The 21,720-nt window shown below is 37.2% G+C and overlaps 1 protein-coding gene across 3 annotated transcripts in view; it reads right to left on the bottom strand.

Annotated features, from left to right (window-relative positions):
- Positions 1-21,720, bottom strand: part of Kcnh7 (potassium voltage-gated channel subfamily H member 7) — a 407,046-nt gene that overhangs the window by 110,624 nt on the left and 274,702 nt on the right. For 2 of the 3 annotated variants that reach the window (XM_050123184.1, XM_050123194.1), the window contains exons 4-6: positions 13,763-14,191; positions 10,185-10,205; positions 2,596-2,810 (exon numbers count right to left, since the gene is read on the bottom strand). In XM_050123184.1, the coding sequence (XP_049979141.1) occupies positions 2,596-2,810; positions 10,185-10,205; positions 13,763-14,191 (665 nt within the window). The remainder of the gene's footprint in view (positions 1-2,595; positions 2,811-10,184; positions 10,206-13,762; positions 14,192-21,720) is intronic. The other variant, XM_050123203.1, reaches the window with a different exon arrangement.

Below are 21,720 nucleotides of genomic sequence, written 5' to 3'. Positions count from 1 at the left end.
TTTTCGCGTCTGGGCATCCGGGAAACAAATAAGCCTTCTCCTACAACTGTGGGTTTTATACTTTTGTAATCTAGAATTTACCCAGCATTTAACATAATTGTATTTTATGCCCACTTTAGTGGCAGCTATGCTGTTAATTTAAATACTTGTCTATAGCCTTCTAATGAACTCCAGCAGAGTCCTTTCAAATCCACTACACTTTCTTGGGTTGTTTTCATCAAAGAACTACACTATTACTACAAGGATAGTCACAAAACCCAAAGGGCTGACCAGGGTCCTTTTGCTCTGGGACTCATAGGAATGCTGGAAGATGGAAGATATTTACCAGTAGATAACTACCTGTGAGCACTAAGAGGAGCAGGGGACTCTCAGGAACTTGTTTTCCTTTCGTGATGAGCTAGGTCAAGTAGAAGAAAAGCCTGGCCAAGAGACTGCATGGGGTCGGCTTGCTTCTCAGCTGTGTCATATATTACAAGAAACATTAGCGACACTGCAATTGTTTTTCATTCTGTAGTTTCCTCACATACGCAAATTCCAGATTCTTATTCTAAAACACTGGCAATTTCTCAAGCTTCATAACTAGCCTAAGAGGCTACATTACCTAATTACCATCCCTTCGTCCCAGCACAGGTAAGGCTTCCTTTTTTAGAACCCTCTGTGTCTTTTCTGCCCTGGTAGTATAATCTTTTCAACTGCCTTGTAATACCTCTGTAATCTACTTGTCTCTTTCCTTCATGTCTCCAAGGTAAAGGCATTTCCTTTAAGTCTACATTTCTAGGATAATACATCGTATATCCTCTCAGCAAATTCTTGTTGAATGAACAAACAACTGCATGAGAGAATGGATAATTGAGTGACTAACAATAGGCTTTCTGCTGTAAAGAAACTCATCTCGCTGGAGAGAAAAATAGCTACACATTCTAATTCAATGTGTATAAGAGACTAGGGGACAAAACTAGCGTATTTAGTTTTTTTTTTATAGTTAAAAGTTTTAGAGAATTACTACGTTAATTTTAGTGACTGTTTGACAAAGGAAGTTGCATCAAATGAATATGTAAATGTCAAAGACACTTATGGCTAGGAAACTTGGCATAGTCTCAGAGTACTTCAATGCAAAATTAGACCTAATATTGCTGGTTGTTTGTTTTGTATTTGATCTTTACCTTGTTTACTTTGGCATGTAAATGATAAATTGGCATGAAAATAATAAAGTGCCAGTATAGAACTATCCCATGTTGTGGGATAGTCTTTCTGTACACTGTCCATATACGCTGCTATGGTTCTTGGACAGTTCCCATCATGCTTGCTGTGTTCCAAGCCTCACTTCCTCATGCCACTTTATAGCCACACCCCTAAAATTGCTAAGGTTGCTTCCACCTCTTATCTTAATTTCTATAGCTACATGTTAGTTGCTGCTTATAAAGAAATTTTTAAGATAAAGATGGAAGTTGTAAGTAAAATTCAAAGCTACCAAGATGATATCAGTTAATATGAATAATAATAAAATATTTATTTAATTCTATTATATGACTAGTTATTATATTATATTTATTTAATTCTATTATATTGACTAGTTAAGAAGAGGGAAAGACCAATAGTAGTGTGCCTTCTTACATAAAAATACAAAGGTATATTCTAGGGATGCTATCATAAATGGCAAACATATTTTATCATTTCCAACAAATATAAGTTGGTCACATAAGCCATAATATGCACAGTTCTGTCAAACGTATCTTATACAAGAGGTTCTGGGCAGATAGCAATGCAGTTCTACCTGTGGTAATTACTACTCAGAAAAAGTGTTTTTATTAATTCAAATTTTTTCAGTCCTTCCAATAGGGGTTCAGGCCAAATTTACGTTTCTTTGAAATTGTGGGTTGTTTATACAAACGCCTGCTGCCAAACAAAGTTGTATTAGAGGAATTGCTTCCTTGACAAATTTTAGAGCCGTGAATCCCTAACATGGTAAATGCACTGAAAGCAAAAGCTAGGGACTGCCTAGGTGGTTATTTTGACATAAATACAAATCATCTTTATTTATTCTTTGAGGGAAGACTTTTGAACAGTTTCTTCTTTTAATCACAATTCAGGTTGCAATATTTATTTGAAAAATGATAAAATATTGTCACTGTGAGATGCTTTGTTTCGCTCTAAGATTTTGTCATGTCAGACACCTCTTCTTTCTTTCAACATGCATACAGCTCAATTTAGTGGAGCAAGTGCAAAAGGGGAGGACACAGTTAGGAATAATTCTCCGTTAGACCTCTAAAGTTCCATTAATCACATCTGATCCATTTCTTTAAAAAATGCTTTATATTGTCAGGGTGGACAGCAAGTCAATAAATGTTCAAAAATGATAAATGGCGGCATAATTACCTCTGAGCAATAAACAATGTCAAGTTAGTTCAGTTTTGCCCAGTCTAGTAACAGGCAAAAATCACTGCAGTAGTTTTGTTAATTATTCCTTAGGAGTTTTTCAATATCTCAAGGCATTGAGATAAATGTCTTACCGTTATTCATCAGAGAGAAAAGTATTCATTATGGAAAATAAATAACCCCATAGTAGTTGTAAAGTATAGTAAAACAATGTCCTACCTGGGTTACTTTCTCTGTCACATTGTGTGTCCGTTCTTTGACCTTGGGTGCAATAATAGTTTTATCTGAAGAGGGAGGGGATGTATTCTTTTTTTCAGTTTTGACATCTGAAAAGTTCAGAGTAAGCTGAGGAATCTTGTTGATGGTGCTGTATTTGTTGAGGTTTGAATCCGATGTGGACCCCAGCAGACTTGACTTGATATGATTAAAAGGCCCTAGAAAGATTGGAAAGTATTTGTAAAAATAATATCAGAAGAAATAGAAAAAATAAAAATAAAAGATGGTCTTGGATGCCTGGCTAATGATCCATGACTGTGTGAGTCCCATGACTAAGTGCAGTCAGTTTATGTGTGAACACCTTTTATCACAAAGGAGGACATGTGAGAATCAAAGGGAAAATTTTGGTACTAGAAGTACGAATGCCAACCTCTATCGTGAACTGGCTTCTTTTATTAAAGGCTGAAAAAAAAAGAGAGAGAGAGAGAAACAAAACTAAACAACAAAATAAACCAAAAACCCCGCATGCCCTGCTGCTGGCTGGATTCTACCTCAAGTATTCCTATAGATTTTGTTTCCTATTCTGGGGGTGACTTAGGGAAGCATTGACCTAGTTAGGATCATGTTGGTCTTGACTTTTGTGCATCTTTCATTTACGTTCCTCTCTTTGACATGTCACAGAGAACGGACAAGCCAGTTACTTTCTTCAGATGTTCTACTACCTACATGAGATGATCCATGGAGTTTCTACGAGGTTCATGCCTAGATGATGTTGAAAATGACTAAGTGTCTTGTGTGTGTGTGTGTGTGTGTGTGTGTGTGTGTGTACTGATGTTTTGTGTTGAGATCCTCAGGATTCTTTTTGGGACCTTGATATCTTTCTTTCCATTTTATTTTCAGTTACATAAAAAAATATCCTGTAACTAAAGTACATAAGGATGTTGCTATAGCAAACACAGCTTAAACTAGACATAACCATAGTCAGGAGACAGAGTATGTCTGGATTGGAGGTTGCCAAACACCTTCAACAATCTGTTCCTACAAACACAGCTGGGAAGTGGCCAAGCCCCCTGTTCCCTTGTGGAAGATGAGGAGCCTTAAGCAGGGCCATTTTCTTTATAGACAAATCTATTATTTGCTATTTTTGATGTCAAGAAATAGTCTGGAGTTCTTATGTGTTGCTTATTCTATGTTATAGATCTTAAAATTCAGCATCATGAAGAACTGTTTCCAAGTCCTGAGGGCATGAGTATTACACAGTGTATTTTTGGCTGGGAGAGTGGGGGTGGGTGGGGGAAGACTCCCTTTCAGTTGCTTCTGCCTGTCTCGTTATCTGAACTTGCTCTACCACCATCATCATCCGCTGGTGCCTCCAATTAGCACTCCAATGTTGGTGCCTGAAGTCTTTAAAAAAATTAAAAAGCATAATAAAAAGCGTTCTTCATATGGGGTTTTCCAGTTTTGTATATTATTTTTGCCTCAATTTTAGGCACATTGTTAAAATTTGTAACTCTAGGATTTTGGACTTTGTAAACACTGTTGTCTTCCTCCCCACAGAAATGCTGTAATTTTTTTTTTTTTTGGCCTGGATAATTTATCTGCACCTAGGGATATGAATAAGCAATGTAAGTGGTAACATTCAGGCATACAACAAAGTTGTATTAAAATCGTTACAGTTCGCCTTTTGAATTTATGTCTAGATCACCCTTCTTTTTGTTGTGTTTTTGTAGGAACTTGTCTTCACAGATGATCTAGGATGTTAATTGGTAGGCAAAATATGTTAGTGTAGTTTTATTACCCTTATGGTTATTTCTGGTCACCCCCTGGAATTAGGTATAGTTATGGCCATAGGGTCTGAAATATTGACCAAGGGATATTTGTCAGGATGCCTTTTGGCTGTCACAACAATGGAAGAATTTGAATGGCACAGCTCTTATTCCTACTTTGCCAACCTGCTGCATGTGTTTCAAGGGACATTCATATAGTGGCAATGCTTGAAATGATCTGAATATCTAATGAGTTCCCAATATAGCCACACAATATGCTTTATAGGATTGCAGTAGTATTAATTTTCTAGAGCTACAGCTATCATGAACATCGAATATCATACACTACTATAGTGTCCTTACATAGTTGTATTAGAAGTATGTCACTATTTTGGAAAATTATGTTATCTAGAACCTCAATCTTTGTAGCATTTGAATGCTCAACACAAAATCTTAGCGTTCTGGTCTCAGTTGTTTCTATGCCTGCCATGTTTAAATATGTAAAACAAAGGATTGGAGTGTTCTCTGATAACTAGAAGCAAAATTAAATTTTCAGGTAACTACCAGAATTACACTAACGTTCTGAATAAAATGCCTTTTAAAATAATTAACATCGTTATTTTTTTTTCCAAAATGCCAACTGGAAAGAAAACCCACACATTAAACGCTAAAATCTGGGGTGGTTTTCAGTGTCAGTGTCTTAGCACTGTAGAAGACCTTCCTCAGCTTCTTTGTTGTGTGTTGATGGTTAGTTCACCTACTGTTACACACTATTTCTTTTATATATAATTATTTGTTTGTGTGTGTGCATATGCTATGATTATTGGGAAGCACATATAGAGGTCAGAGAATAAGTTTCTAGTTTTCTTCTTCTAATGAGGGGATGGAGCTTGGGTCAGCACTCTTGAGCAGTAAGTGCTTTCACTTGTGAATTTATCTTTCTAGCACTACTCATTCTGAACAAAGCATGTGGTTGCAAGGTACACCTTGATGAAAATATACCTTAACATTTAGCAATGTGACTAGCTTCTGTGCAAGTCAATGTTATTACATCTTACCATAGAGAAGTAGTCTGAAAGAATGTTTAAGGGAAGGAAAGCTTGCTTGTGAGAATATCACACTTCCTAATTTCCCTTTCATATTCTCTTATTATTATTTTGAGGATTTAACACATTTAGAAATTTATTAAATCTCAATTTATTATTATTATGATTTCTCTCTCACTTCACTATTTTTCTGTGGGGTCTTCAATCATGTCCTTAATTTCTTGGAAGTCAACTTTTTCAACTGTAACTAGGATTATGTCCTCAGCATATTTATATATAAACACTAGCATAGTAATATTCATATAATCTGATTAAAAACTGCTTTGCCTTTGTGAGCCCTTTATAGTAAAGTTAGAGGACCATGTTATTATTTCAGGAATGCTTAATTATCTCTGAATTGCATTGCAGGGAAGTCAAGTGAGAAAAACAAAATACTTGCTGAGAAAAGGACTGTTCAAACTGAAGCTGAGAAACTCTTTGATAAACTGTCTTACCCAGACGCATCCCTGGATTTGCAACCTCCCTACAGTCCTTATTTTACTGTCTCTCGTTTACTATGGGAAAAAGAAATCACCTACATTGTCATTTCATTCTGTTTGCTTTGGATTTTTAGTTTGAAAGAGTTAAAGAAAACTTTCTTTTGAGTGAATATATTTATTGAATTCAGTATAACAGTGTATTTAAAATAAATTATGCGCCCTCACTCAGATAGGGCATCCCAAGCGTCTTTTCTCATGTAGAACAGAAAGTGGTGTTCTTCTTTCTCTTGACTTTGAATCAAATATTTACACCTAGAAGTCTTATAGACTCTGCAAGCTATAGTCTTTTCCCAAAATCTATATAAATTCCAGTGGAATATATTCACAATGTTTTAAGGCAGGAATTAATAATATTCTTTTTTTCACCAATTCTAAACTAAGCTGACAGAATATGAGGCCAAAAAGGTACTAGTCAAAGACCAGAAATCAAAGTACAAGGTTTCCTACCTCCTAGGTCTACATTCAGAGAGGCCTTGGCTGAGGACTTAGAGTTGATAGGCAGCCTCACTGACAATGATCATGAATAGATGGGATTTGGGATTCTAATGAAAGGAAGGAGATTAGCCTGAAAAACAAAGTAAATGAATTTACAGAGAAGGATCAGGCAGAAATAAGGGGACATGATCGATTCAGTTGAGGGGACTATAAGACTCAAAAGTGTACCAGGAGATTGACGTTCTGTGAGGGATAACAACGTGAGTATGCCAACCTGTGATTAGGAAACAGAAAGCAGGTGACCAGGGAGGCTAGAGCAACAGGTGGGTAGATTTTAGCACCAGTACCTGATGAAGTTATAAAATGAGCTACGTTTTCCAACTATGCATAGAGATCCAGCAATAACTAAGAAGAATTTCAGATTTTAAAATACTTAAAATGAGTATGCTGAGACTGTTTAAATCAAGAGTAAGAAAATGCTTTATTATTATTGTTGTGTGTGTATGTTTGTGTATGTGTGTGATTTGTATTTATGGGCACAAATGTCAAGGCATATGCATATGTTCATCATAGGGCGGTTTCATGGCATAGGTTTTCTCTTTACATAGTTGAACAAGGTTTCTTGTAATCAAACTCAGGTTGTCAGGCTTTCATTTTCTGGCAGCTAGGGCCTTTACTTTGCCATCTTGTTGGACATGTACAGTATTTCTTAGGGCATTGAATTACATTTGTTAAATGTAATGAAACATACAACTAATCCATATTAACATTAGCAAAAATGCCAGCGTAGCATTGGCAATGACACTTTGCCAAAGAACCCTGCGAATAAGCATCAGCCAAAAAGTGCTGTAGCACTCAGAAAAAGACAGAAAGAAACACTCATCAAGTTACTTGCATTCATTGTCTACAAATTCTGTTCCTCTGCATGACATATAATTTGCCAGACAAATTGTCACCACTAAGAATCAATTTGCAAATCTTGGTAAGATTATAGGCATCTGGATAAAGGCCAATACAAAGTATGAGAAACAAGTTCTGTTAAATCTCTCTCCTCTCTCTCTCTCTCTCTCTCTCTCTGTCTCTGTCTTTCTCTCTCTCTGTCCCTTTCTCTCTGTCTGTCATTATTTTTGTACCTGATAGGTTTCCTGGCTACAGTGGAAGTGATTGCTCTTAGCAATCTTGAGAGCAGTTTTGGTTTCTGACTCAAGATAGTATCGTGTTCTAGTTGGAAAGTGGTCAACATGAAATAGAAATCTGGAGTCTTAGAAAGCAACATAGGGCACAACATTTTCAAGGACTTACTAAATAGGAAAAGAGGAGTAATGTATCTATGGCTCAAAATGCAGGACACATGGACGAACTACTAGGTGTGAGGTGATAATTGAGTGACTGAAGTACCAGTAGAAATCCTTCTGAAGCCCTAGAGATAGGGCCTCGAATCATGTTATCTACATACGTTATGCCATTTGTTAGAAGTTGCTTTACTTCTTCTCCTACAGGGGTTACAGTTCCTAAAAATAGCACGTAACTGTTGTTTGAAGTGTTAGAGTGACAAAGAAACTTATCGAAGGAAAGCAGAATTTATCTGAAGAAAAGGGTCGGTTTATTTAGTTTTGGAAGAAAAGGCTGAGTGCCAGCCTACTGTCTTCTGCTGGTAAGATTTTTATGCTTAGAGTCCGTGATGCCAGAGAATATATCTCTGTCCACTGGGGACAGATGGAAGGAGAAAGGATTTAAGCCAGTGCTGGTTCTCTGTGGAACAGGAACTAAAACAGACTTCCCAAGATGGCCTTTTCTGAAAATAAAGATGTCAGTACACCTTGTGCCAAGGAATTAGGCGGCACCTGAGCTTTAAGGGGACCACTCAGACAAACCTGCAAATCCTTTGTCTGCGTTACCAGGTTATTTATACTTTTTTGTCGGGAAATGATTTCTGGTCAAAGTGGATGATACGTTTTGTGTTCAAAGCAGGGTAGAAATGTACTTCTCTTTTATTTAATATTTTATTTATTATGCCTTAGAGTCAGTATTAATTTGTTTTATAAGCACACTTGATGGATCATCCAGTATCTATTTGTAGTTTTATGAAAATGGCAGTTGTAAAACTGATGTGCATCTGAAATATATGCACACATACACACACACACACACAAAAAAAAAAACAAAAACAAAAATGAACTTCAATCAGGCAATTGGGATTTCTACCTAAAACACAGGGAATACGGATAAAGGTTGGTTTGATGGAGTAGTTGATGAAATTAAAATAAAATGTCTTTATTTTTGACAATAGATGAAGGGTAGTTTCTTTCTCTTTTCTTTCCTCCCTTACTTTCTTTCTTTTTCCCTTTCTTGATTTGGGTGCTTGGGATCTGATTAAGGCTCACACATATGGGTGATCTACCCCTGAATTATATATCCTTATTACTGGACAATTAGTTTAGGAGCTAAAGCCAGCCAAATTTGGACATAATTTAAACAAACTAGATTCATTTCTTACTTTGACTTTCAAAAAACAAAAACAAAAAACCCAAAAGATCCACAGAAAAATTAATGTCTATGCATTTATTCATCTTAAGTGCTAGTAGTATTTCCAAGGACCAAGCAGGCAGTAAATCTTTATATTCTTTCTGAGGATTCATTCTGAATTGTCAACTAAAACTACCATGCCCAACTAGAATAACTATGTAGATAAAACAAAACAAAACAAAGGAACAACAACAACAACAAAAAATCCCATCCCACTATTGGAGGTATCTTGTACAGATCTTCCTTGAAGTGCTTACAAAATAGTAGGAAAGGCAAAGGAAACACTCCTACAATTTCGTTGATTTCCAGATTATCCTGGGATTTTGATCACATAACACCTACAATGTCTAATACTGCTCATTCATCAGCAACAGCAGTTCTGAATCAAGTATGGAAGCAATTAAGATGCCAATTACACAAAACTGCACAGTGGTCAGAGTACCAGTGATGCAAAGAAGAGGCCCAGACAGTAAGTTCTGAGGAATGATGGTTACTGGTGGAGACATGTTCATGCAACAAACATGCACGAGACGCATCACTGACATCATTTCCACAGCCACAGCCGCATGCACGGGCAAACACCACGCCAAAAGTTCGGATCCTCGCATCTACTGTGATAAGATAGCCAAAGCAGAATTGGATTTCAAATTTTTGCCAAACCCAAATTTATCCAGAGTATCTCCCGGTTAAATATTACCCTATGGTAGCTGTAAACCATGCCAGTGATTAGAATAATATAGAATACATTTTAAAATGATTGAAGTATAATAGAGAAAAAGTAGAAAATGACTCTCATGCAAGTACAGGATATACTACTACAGTAAGCTTAAAACCATACCCCCTGCCATCCAGGAACGTGAAACTAGTTTTAAGGAAACAAAAGAGGAACAAGTGAAGTGATGCTGTCATGGAGCCTTGATCATTCTATTTAATCTTGCACTCAAGAAAAGACAGAGTCCCTGCAACAGTTTATGTGCTTCTTTTATACTGGAATATATTCATCTTGACACTTGTTTCTTTCCAAATGGCTAGGAAGTGTCCACCGTCAATCTTACATCCTTTTGTTCAGGATAAAAAGGCGTTCATCATCACTTTGATGGCACAGTAGAGAAAGTAACCATGTCTCCAGCAAAACCAAGCCATGATGTCTCCACCAGGCACCTGGACTAGCTGAGGGCAGCATGGAGGTGTGGCATCAACAGGGCACACAGCAGGCAAGTTAACATGCCAAGTAAAGGGCACTTTAAGCATCAGATGGCGAATTTGAGTTTATACGTTACCTTTGACATTGCGACCATTGTCTGTTTTGAGCATATAAGGATAAAAGAGAGAGAAATATAAAACAGAAGACTAAAATTATGTTTAGCACACCAAACTGGCTTAGTAGAAACAATCAGAGAAACCAGGATTGGTAATACAGAAAATGGAATTTTGGCTGAGGTGAATATTATAGATCATCATTAATGAGGAGAAATGCACAAACTGAAATATCAGTCATGATAAACATCACAAATAACTGAAATACATCGCTGAATTTAAACAAATTGTAAGTAACTGATTTTGTAATTACAGCATTTTAGCGAAAGATCTGCACAGTTGCTGGCAATTGTGGTAATTTGCAACCTTGTCAAAAGCCAATCTTGATGTCTCCTCAGCTGGAGCTTGGAACAAAGGAAACCATACAACATTTTGTATGTCAAGTGTTTTCCATATACTTAAACCTAGGAATGTTAGTATGGACAGAAGTTTCTAAGACAATGGAATAATACATATTTGAATTATTTAGGATACTTTTGTTAGCTGTCCCTTTACCCTCAACTGTTCTTTACTGTATGCTTTAAAAAAATATCAGTCTTTAATGAATCATTCTTAGGCAAAAAAAAATAATAATTGCAACATATCAGTGAACACTTTATTGTATAAAAAGATTTTTCATTTTTTCTATGTAGCATAAAACCTAGAATATTTATACATTTGCTTATATTAAAGCAGGTGTTTTCAAATCTTGGCATAGTGTTTTCAGATTTATTTTGAGTAGAAATCTAAATGTTTTCTATGTGGTACTAAAAATATGTATTAATATGTATTACCGGCTTTGAAATACACAAGCTTAAAATAAATGAAGTCATAACAAACCCTTCAAATGTGTTCAAGATTTGATAAATTTATGTATTTATTGCCATCTATCTTATCACTATGCATATCTAAAATCTTGAGATAGACCATAATTGTCTCTAAGCTTATATTAAAAGTAATTCCAATATTGTGGTTTATGAAATTGTTAGAGAAGACATGGCCTTGTCAATACTATGTGCATAAAATGTGACTTTCAATGGCAACTTTTTCGTCTCTTTTAACAAGTCATTTTTAAAATAGGACCGTGGGACAGTTTTCTTTCACATAGACATGGTTTCCCCCTCACAATATTCCGCAGTCATTAGCAAATTAGTAACTGCTTTCCCAGTAGTTAGAAAAAAAATCATAAATGGAGCTGGGTTTGATCCCCAACACTGCTGAACACTGCTAATAAAATGCTCACTGTAGAACGCACATGCATGCACCCCCTACATACATGACCATGCACATGTGCTCATGTACACATGTGTACTCGCTAAGCCCAGATCCTATAAAGACACATGGCAACAAAGCTAGCAGAGTGAAGCTTTGACACTGAGGAAGAATGAGAAGTCTGAAGACTAAAATGAGTCAACAGTTCTTTGCTTTTTCTTCTATGCCCATCAGTGGTTTTATTTAATTCGTTGATTGGTTTTTTTGGCTAAATTTGGTCTGAAGTTAAAGTACAATACTATACATTTATTAGTCTGATGTCACATATCCACTGTGACATCTGTATTACCGACAATATGAATGTGCAGAACATAGAATACTTAGACTCCTTTGTAGTATTTTGGCAGTCTAACTTCACTGAATATAATGATAAACTAATTAAGATTTATATTTTCAATGTCTATCTTTTACTTTCCCTTTTATAATACTACATTTTTACTGAATTTTTATAGTGTTAATTTAGAACAGATCACAAAAAGACTCAGTTGTCTGTAACATGTGCCTTAGGAAGAAAAATTCCAAGGTACTTTACAATAGACATAAATAAGAAGATTATGTAAATATCGCCTAGCAATATGCTATAAAATATTTACAGAACTCTAAGGATAGAGCACTTAAGAGCACAGTTCTGTGTTGGAATGAGGACATTGCAGCTCTAACTCTTGAGCTTCTAGAATTTTATATCTTAATCATTTTCAGGGATTTATAAAACTAAAATCAACTGTGAGGGTTTTCCATCTATTGTTACGCATGCTCAGTTTCTCAAATATGTACAGAATTATATGGCCCCGGGAATGGAAGTTCCTTTAATGCTCATCACTGTCTTTTAGGTAAGATCATTTCAAGGTTGAAGTACTGCAGTTGAATGCCCTCTGAGTTTATCAGGCTGTGGCACACACTGACTGCGGTATTGGTAGGAGAGAAATACTGCCCAAAAGGGCCCAGCCCAAAGATGGGAGAAAAATTGAGAGTGAGCCCATCATCAAGCATCTATACACAGATCCTGTACTGAGAAATCTAAGAAATACCGTCACACTTTCCTATAACTGTCTTAGTAACTGTACTATGTGGAGGCCACCTGAGAGGAAAATGACAAACATAAGTTATAAAACCTGATACACAACACAATACTGAGAAGTTCCAGAGAAGCACAGGGGAAGGATGCAGGATGTGCTGAGTCTGAGAAGTTGCCTTTTCAAATTTATTATCATAAACTCAGTTTCCTAGGAGAAAACTCTGATGATTCTGTATGCTTGTTAAAGATGAGCATACTAACTGGTAGGGACCAACTAAAAGCATATGCTGTTTATTTGAAACACTACTGAATTTATTGTAAATCGTCCACAGGAGTCGTTGCTCAAACATCCAGTTACACAGGTTTGACTCAGTCAGAAAATACCGAACTCACCTCTCCTGGGTGAGGATCTGGGAAAAGGGACCTTTCAAGAATCTAATTCTACAAGGAATAGAGAAGAGTATCAGGCCTGCTACTGACTCTCAGACTCCTGGTCTTCACGTATATTGAAGTCTTCTGCAGTATGAACGATGGAAGCAGTCCTTGCCCTGTGGCAGTTGGTGACTTACTCATAAAGGGAGATTCAAACTGGCTCCTAACCTGTGAGAGTTGCCCTGAGGTTTAACTGAGACTTAATGTGTGTCAAACACTTACACTGCCTCAGGCATCCTAACTGGTCCATGTTACCTATTATCGTTCTAAAGATGGATGGTATCTGTGGTGGCTCTCAAAGCACACTTTTCACACTGGCTGCCTTAGGAATGTGAGCCAAGAGGCTAGGGAGAGAATAAAGTCTCACTCTGCTTTCCAAGTTGCCCAGTGAGTTTTCCCACTATTCTATCCCCTCCTTCCCACCTGCCTCCCACCTCTGATGGTCAGTAACAGTCCTGTGAGGGCACGCTGTTCTTTCGTTCAGGGTCTGATCATCTACTAAATTCAACAAAATTAATTATGCTTAAGATAAAAGAATTCACCACCTAATCACATCTTAAATTAAGCACTAATTAATTAACACCCCAGGAAGCGGGCTGATAATGGTTATACTATTTCAGAAGCACCGATAAAGAAGCCAGAAGAAACCAAATTACTCACTGGTGTTCAAAGAGGAAATGAGAAAAGATGCTTAATGCAAGATCCGTGTTCCTAATAGCTTTTGATCATATTTCTTCTTTGAAAAAGCAGATTACTGTTCAATTTTGAAACAATGCAAAAATAAACTTCCATCACCCAACCAAAAGAATGTTTCCATATTTAAAAAAGAATAATCAAACATACCTTCACTGGCATGTCGATCTCTAAATATGTTCTTGGGATGGACACTGAAGCCTTCTATATCGTGAACTGAAGATGCCCTCCGGATGCTGCAGAGGCTTTCCCTTGATCTGGAGTGTGTTAGTTGGGAACTTGACTGCAGCATGTCAGGGTAGAGGCGGTCCCATTGCCTTTTGGGAGAGGAATGGTCCAGAGGTCCGGATATGTTCACTAAGGGGGAACACTGGCTAGGCTGTATCAAGGCCTTTGTGTCATCTGCTTCAGAGGGACTGCAACTTTCTTTCGTGGGAGACTTAAAGTGTTTCATGGCCACAGAGTCATCGCTGTGTTTGGAGGAATCAATGACTACCACATCCGGGTCTTCCTGTGGCAAGGACTGCTTTCTGTATGTTAGAACTCTTAGCCCGGGAAATTTGAACCCAAAGAGTTTCCCTACAAAGGAAGACAGAAAAGAGTGTTTTCACACTGTCAATATATATTTTAAAACTAATAAAAACAATAAACACATATTGAAATATATGAAAGAACTGCTGTACTTAATACTATAAAATAACTATCTGTATTTATTACATTTATTACATTATCTGATGATAATGTATCAATTATTAATTGATTCTGCTTTAGTGAGAAATATTGTAAAAAAGTTTTCTGAGTATAATAAGATATATATATATATCTTGCTTTTGATAATTATGAAAAAGCTCAATGAAATGAAAACTTTATTTACATGACAGAAACCTTTAGTTTATAACAGATTAAAAACATGTATTCAGTAAAAACCCATAATTTAAACAGGAAAAGAAAGAACCTATGTCTTGTATCAAGGGACACACACAGGAATGAGTGGGTCTATGTGGGGTGTACATGGAGTGGTAAAAGTATTGATGGTAACAAAATAGTACATGAAGTGGGCTTGATACACTTGTAGTTTTGTTTTTAATAGTATTGTAAGTTCAGTCTGAGCGGCAAAAAGGGGATCAATGGTATATCAAAGGCTCTCAATCCATCTGGTAGTTTTGAAAAGTTATAATGTCAAATGTTTCCCACCTTATTTTCTTCTATAAAAGTCATGGAAACTAATCAACATGGACACTGTTGTTTTTTGTGCATGGACTTCTCAATCCATTGAAGATGGATTCTAAAACACAAGGGAACCTTGCTCTAAACTCAGCATCTTCTCTCCATTCTGAAAACATGCATAGCGAATGATGTTATCTATCTATTTATTTTTAATCCTATTCTTAACCCAAATACTGTAAATTTATGTCTCCAGTCCAGATTTTTACTCTGAGTTCCAAACTTGTGTGTCTAAAACTGGCAACATTCCCTCTTAAAAAGTTGCAAGTTATCTCAGATTCTTAGTCCACATTCCAATCTCCTGATATAGCCTTCAAACTCAGCTATTTTTCAGAGCAAATGGCACTGTAATCCATCTAGTAGGTTAAGTTCGAGGCTTGAGGGACATCCTCAGTACTGTTTTCTGGCCTCATCTTCTAGAACCCATTAATATCAACCTCTTGATTGCATTCATTTCACTTTTCCCATCATGTTTTTTATGTTTACACCTTTTTCCCTCAGTCTAATGGCCCAGCTGACCCCTTGGTATAGAACGCTGGTCACTTGTTATACTTGCAACAGCGTTTCTTGTTCATCTCTCAAAGACAATGAGTTTTATGTCCTCAAACATTCACACTGGACAAAGTAGACTACTCTCACTTCTCTTCATAAGTTCTTACTTAGAGAGTGAAGACATATAATCTCTACCCCATCCTTGGACTCTAGAATCCAGCCACGACGTCTTTTATATTCCTTTGGACGCCCACGCTTCTTTCAGACTCTGGGCTCCCTTCTGTTAGATCATTGCCTTTTGTCTACTTAGTTGCTCCTGCAGGTTATAGTCCGGAGGAGTTTCCTCAGAGAGGCTTTTCCTTCCCTCTGAACCACGCTGACAGGTCTTCACAGTTTTCACTGCATAACGTAATGATAGACTCAGTGATTTCCCGATGAACACTTCTCTACACCCTTGTAAGGAAGACCTTGTTGGTTTTGCCTCAGTTTAGACAAACTTCCCTGAGCTTGGCAATGGAGTTATACAAACACATAATAAACTGAGTTGATAATGTGCTTGGTTTGGATTAAAATACGTAATTACTCTGATCTTCATACTTATGTAATCTTAGCCTCCTGGAACTGTATCGACTCCTATGCACTTTGCAATTGAGTGGAACTAAACACATCACGGGAGCTCTGATTGCTGAGTTTACACAAGTGTTTTCTTGTCTTGCATCATCTAGGAAAATATAGATAGATAAAATGCTTGTTGGAGAACAATTTAGAATGAAGCATAATTTATTATGCCAGTGTCGCATTTGTAGTCTAGGAGTTAATAATGCTCAAAGTAATGGAAATAGGATTTATTTCTCTAGTAAAGTGTGATGACACAAGACAAGTATATTAAACATATTGTGGATTAATATGCGAAGATGAGAGCAACCAATCTGCACAAATAAGATTAGCTATCAGTGCAATACTCTAAGTGTTTTGAAAGCATTTTTTTACATGTTTCTACTAACAGTTTTATATGCTCAAGTCAATTGCTAAGCTCAAAATCAGTGAGCTGCATCAAAGCCATTTGATTAGTGCTTAATGCACATGAAATTGAGTTACAGTTTACAAATCAATTTTGCAAGTTTTATTACAATGCATTGAAGGGCGATGCCTACTTTTACTCTTTTTCATCAGTTACATTGCACCCTCCCCCCCTCAAAGAACACCCAGTAGCTCTCTTAAACTAATGACCACACAGGCGTTTATTTTGCTCCTGTAGTTACTTGCAGCCAAGGTGGTCCAGATGGTCTTTTCCGCACCACTAGGTTAACACAACCATGTTGTATTGCATTCTGGATTTAGTTGTCTCCGTGTAGTTCACGCGGAAAGAAGGCACATTGAGAAATTGGATGCGCCGCTATACTTCCCTAAGGCATGGAATTTAAAACGTAGGTAAGTGTAGCACTGCTGTGCCTTTTAACTCTGCAAAATGTCTTGCTAAGTCTTCAGGTTTTATTAAGTTTACTTTCTTACTTGGATAATTAGATTTTATTTAGTCTCATGTCGGCTAAAATAGTAAACCTGAAATAGGAAAAAAAAAGCTCAACATCTATTCACAACTCTTATACATTGTCAGATAAGGACAAATATTGATAAATTACTTCTATGAATCTAACTTTGCTTTAATACAGAATTTAAATAACAAGTGCTGGTAGCTATGTACATTAGAAATGATCTTTCTTGGGGAAAAACGAATATTCGTACAAAAGATTTTCACCTAGCTTTTAATCATTAATCTTTCTTACAACTGCAAATTTTTGTTTGCTTCATTCCATTTATCATCATTTTACAAAATTATAGAACATTGATGGTCTAAGAATTTTACTACTAAAGCACAATATGTGGCTTAAAACTTGCCTAGTTGTTCCTGGTTGAGTCTTGTACCAAGAGGAGAGATCCTTAAGTGTGAATTGTTATGTAAATAGAGCTACCTTTAGGTGTGGCAAGGATAACTAGTGTGGAGGGAAATGGAGCAGAGAGAAGCAAGGAAGGCTGCCAGCATTTCTTTTAGTAAAGGATTGAAAACAGACTTGCTGGGCAGTGGTGGAGCAAGCCTTAACACCAGATACAAGTATTTTTCTGTGAGTTCGAGGCCCTCCTGGCCTACAGATGGAGTTCCAGGACAGCTGGGGTTACACAGAGACGACCTGTCTCATTAAAAGAGAGAGTGAGGGGGAGAGAAAGGGAGGGAGGGAGGAAGGAAGGAAGGAAGGAAGGAAGGAAGGAAGGAAGGAAGGAAGGAAGGAAGGAAAGAAGGGGTTGCTTTCAGGCCTTACTGCTTTTCTAAATCTGCCCTGTATTCCTTGTACAAGAAGACTCAAGATTTCAGGATTGCGAGGTGATCTTAAACTCTCTGCTGCATATTTGAAGCCTCTTGCATCTCTACATCACCCAGTCCCTGGCTACAGCCCTTGGGAAAGCCTACTCCTACCTATAAGCAGTATCCACAGACCAACTGAGAGGCAGTTTGGTGTGTGTAACAATTGATACTTTCAGTAATTTTGCTATTACAGTCAGGAGCATAGTGTCTTGTACAAAGAATGGGAAAAAGAGCCACCTTTAGTTCTGAAAAATAACATCCAATGTGTAGTTAGGTCTGATCAACTGGCTATCCTGAGTACTCAATTATAAATGGACCAGTGTAGTTTGGGAGCTACAAAACAAAACAAAACAAAACAGAATAAAACTCCTTGGAGTCCACTGGCAGGCAGCAAAGTTGAAGCTAAATATGGGGTTCCTTGAATGAGCAGATATGATCAGTAGAGACATGTAAGACTAAGTCTCCAATGATACAACCTAAGAGCAGTTGATGCAGAGAAAAAGCAAGATCGCACAAAGGAAGGGAGAAGTGAACAATGGACCAATTACGATATTGAAGTGATGTGAGTTGCAGAATGCTGTGTGAAGGTCAGGGGTCAGCTAGGGCTGCATCCTGGCATGAGAACAGTTGCAGCAGCAGCAACAGCAGCAGCACACTCCTCTCAATTTGTTAAAGATTTCTACTGGTGTCTGAGAAGCCCTGCTTCCACTCTGGCAACATCATCATGACAGCAAAGGAGGCAGCAAGCAGAGATTTGGACGAGGGAGATAAGCAAAAAGACAGGGTAACAAGATTGACTGCTTTTAACCACTCATTCACTAAGGAGACAGGGAACGAGGGTAATGCACCAACATTACATATGCCTAATCACATCTCCATGTGCTTGAAATAACCACTAAGTCAATAAATGCATGATTTTTACCATACTATTATTAAGTTTCTCTCGGGTATATATAGTTTCCTCTCTCCAAATGCCAAGTTAAAGAATCAGTTCAGGTCTCCTGGATGTGATAACATCTTAACATATGTTGATTATGGGTGATCATGTAGCCATCATGCTGATGGGAGCTCTAAACAGAATGTTCAAAGCATTCACGAGATATGGTCCAGTTTCCCAAATGCTGGAAGGCTAGAGAGTGTCCCTGATTTTCATGTTGCTAGGTAACAAAATATTCCACAAGATGCTTACAAGGGGGACTGGCTATGCTTATGCTGACCTGGGTGCTGATCAACATCCCTTATTAACAAAGTACATACTTTCCTCCCCCCCCCCAATAACAAGCATTTCAATTGATCTTAGATATATGTTCTTTACTCGTATAATGGGGAAACTATGACATAAATTTGACTGAACGCTTTCCCTATTTGTTGTTGCAACAATGTCATGGTTCCTTTTTCTATATCAAATTTAATCCTTAAAGAAAAAGACTTTCAAAGGAAGGATGAAAGTAAACATTAGTTACATTGTGAAACCTTTAATTAAATTCCGTTCAATAGCAGACCGTTTCTATAGTAATGTGTGCTGATTAGGGAATTCTGTATTACCACGGCAGCCTCTCATCTTTGAATTAAAGAATGACTTTCAGCTCCAATGGAGAATTGTAAAAGCCTGGTGATGGCTCTTCTGCAAAGAACTACATGGAGCATTTCTTTGTTTCTTCCTTGCTTGGGGTCAGAGAACAGACACAAGTTTGAAGAGGTAATATAGCTGCTGAGAAAAATGTATGTTTTATGTGGTAATTATCTTGAGCGAGTTCAAAACATATGAATAGGTTATAATGGCCTAAATTAGACAGATAATGGCCTAAATTATCAAATGTTATTTTGTATGTATAAATTTAGTTTCAGTTGAAGCTTTTAGGATAATTCAAACTTTTATTTTAGTAAGAATAAGAGTAAAAATTTCTCCCAAAAATATACAATTTTAATCTTTTTAAAGACAATGGGTTCTTTTAAACAAGATTAAATGAAGAAATATTTTTCTGAAAGTTATTGTTAGAATAAACCTCTATAGAGATTTGACATTATTTTATGAGACGACTTATATTTGATTTCACTTAAAATCATTTTATTTGAATATAATTTAGCGTAGACCACAGTACCAGGATGACACCAAGTTTAACATAAACAGAGTATTGAATGTCTGTGTTTCTGAGTCAGTGGTTCTGACACAGAGAGGAAAAACTTGAATTTCAAGCATGTTGCCTGCAGAAGGAGACTGCTCTTTCATTTCCTGGCAACCCAGACCCAAATAATCACACAGAAACTATGTCAGTTACAACAGTGTTGAAATAAATATGCTACCAAAAATGACAACATTCTGCTAGACAATACCTAACAGAGGACTCTTCCAGTGGAACTCTACTAAATACTAGAAGCTATAAAAGATGAATGTAACAAAATAATGGAAGTCACTCTGACTTAGATCTTCGTATTGCATATACACAAAATTTGGAATTTTATGTGTTAGGCAACAAAAGCGTATCACAAAGGATAGAAATAGTGGACTTCTGTAATCTGGGCGGAGCAGTATTTTATGTAATATTGGAGAAAAAAAAGATGAAGGAGGGAATTAAAATTATGAGACCATTACCTTAGCTCAAATAAGATGTGTTGAAGTTCCGAGTAGGATAATTATAGTGCAATATAAGGAAGCTATTGAATGAAGTGACGGATATACTTAGTCCACCTTTTTGATGGGAGATGAGAGGATTCAATGGAAGAAGAAGCATAGCATGATGCTATATTTTGGCTTGTATGACTTGGTTAGTGAACTATGATAATCGAAGAAGTCTAAGTGAGAGGGGCTAGAGAGTTTAAGACACATCTAACTTTAAAGAGTGGATGTTCTAGAAGTACTAATATATTCCAAAGAGCTCACCCAATGGGCCATTGAATACATCCAGCTCTACGTGATGTGACCCAAAATACGGATTTGTGGAAAGGCCTGAAGCTGTGGTAACTGATGAAACTGTCTAAGCAGGATGAATCATGATGACTCCTATCTAAGAAGGGGAAATGCTGAAAGTAGCTCCTGGAAGATATAGAGTATTTAGGGGTAGAATCAGAGGGAGTTTTGGAGTGTGACTTTGGTAGGAACTTGTATAGCTTGTGTTAGCATCAGGATAGGACCACAGCACTGATAAGAGACTCAGAGAGAGGGAGAGTGGGAACTTGAGGAATGGGGGAGGAGGAAAGGGAACGAGGAGGCAGAGAGCAAGTACTGCTGAAATAACAGTGCATTTTAAAGACGCAGTGAGTGTAGTAGCCTAGAAGTAAAAATAAAAGCAAGAAGTGATTTAGCTCACCTCTGTACAGGACAGTCTAGAGAATGAATCGAGAGAGCTCAATTATGCCGCTCTGTGGGATGAAGGAACGAGTGGAAGCAGGGATACACATGCAGTTCAAACATCTACAGGCAGAGACAAATAATAGAAACCAAGAAACCCAAGTGTACACAAAACTTACGGAAACATGTGCTGAGCACAGTTAATGGAATAGCACAGGCCTTGGCAAAAAGGGGTCGCTAGTATTCTGTGCCGACTTAGAACGAACATTTGGGGTGTGTAACTAGAAACTCAAGACAGAGAGAGAGCGAGAGTGCCAGATATCCTAATTTTAATGTGCAATATCAAAATTTTAAATGCTGGCAACAAATTCCACTAATTAAAACTTTTAAAAAATATGATGTGATATAAACAAAATGTGTCTGTTGAAATGCAGGCTATTTATTCTCAGCAGCTTGAGTATGAGCAACAGAGGAAGGAGCCAGAGGAAAACATTGGCATGGGAGGGAGACACTGAGGAAGACGGATTTTGAAGGAACAGGAGAATATAGACCCTTAAGGGATACATATGTTTCCCTTAGGATTTGTCAGCCAAAGGTGGCATGTAGTTACTGAGGAATTTCTACCCAATGCCCTCCTTCACCCCTACTGTGGGCACAGGAAGAAAAGGTTTCTGCAGTGTAACACAGGAATGGACTTGAGGCCAGAGTCATAACCACTCTACCAGAGGTTGGAGGTTGGAAGTA

Source organism: Alexandromys fortis, unplaced genomic scaffold (assembly GCF_014885135.2).
Source record: "Alexandromys fortis isolate MF-2015 unplaced genomic scaffold, M_Fortis_MF-2015_v1.1 scaffold_8_9099976_23576923, whole genome shotgun sequence".
Lineage (NCBI taxonomy): Eukaryota > Metazoa > Chordata > Mammalia > Rodentia > Cricetidae > Alexandromys > Alexandromys fortis.
Note: the sequence above shows the minus strand (reverse complement) of the source record. Positions and strands in the feature narration are given on the sequence as shown.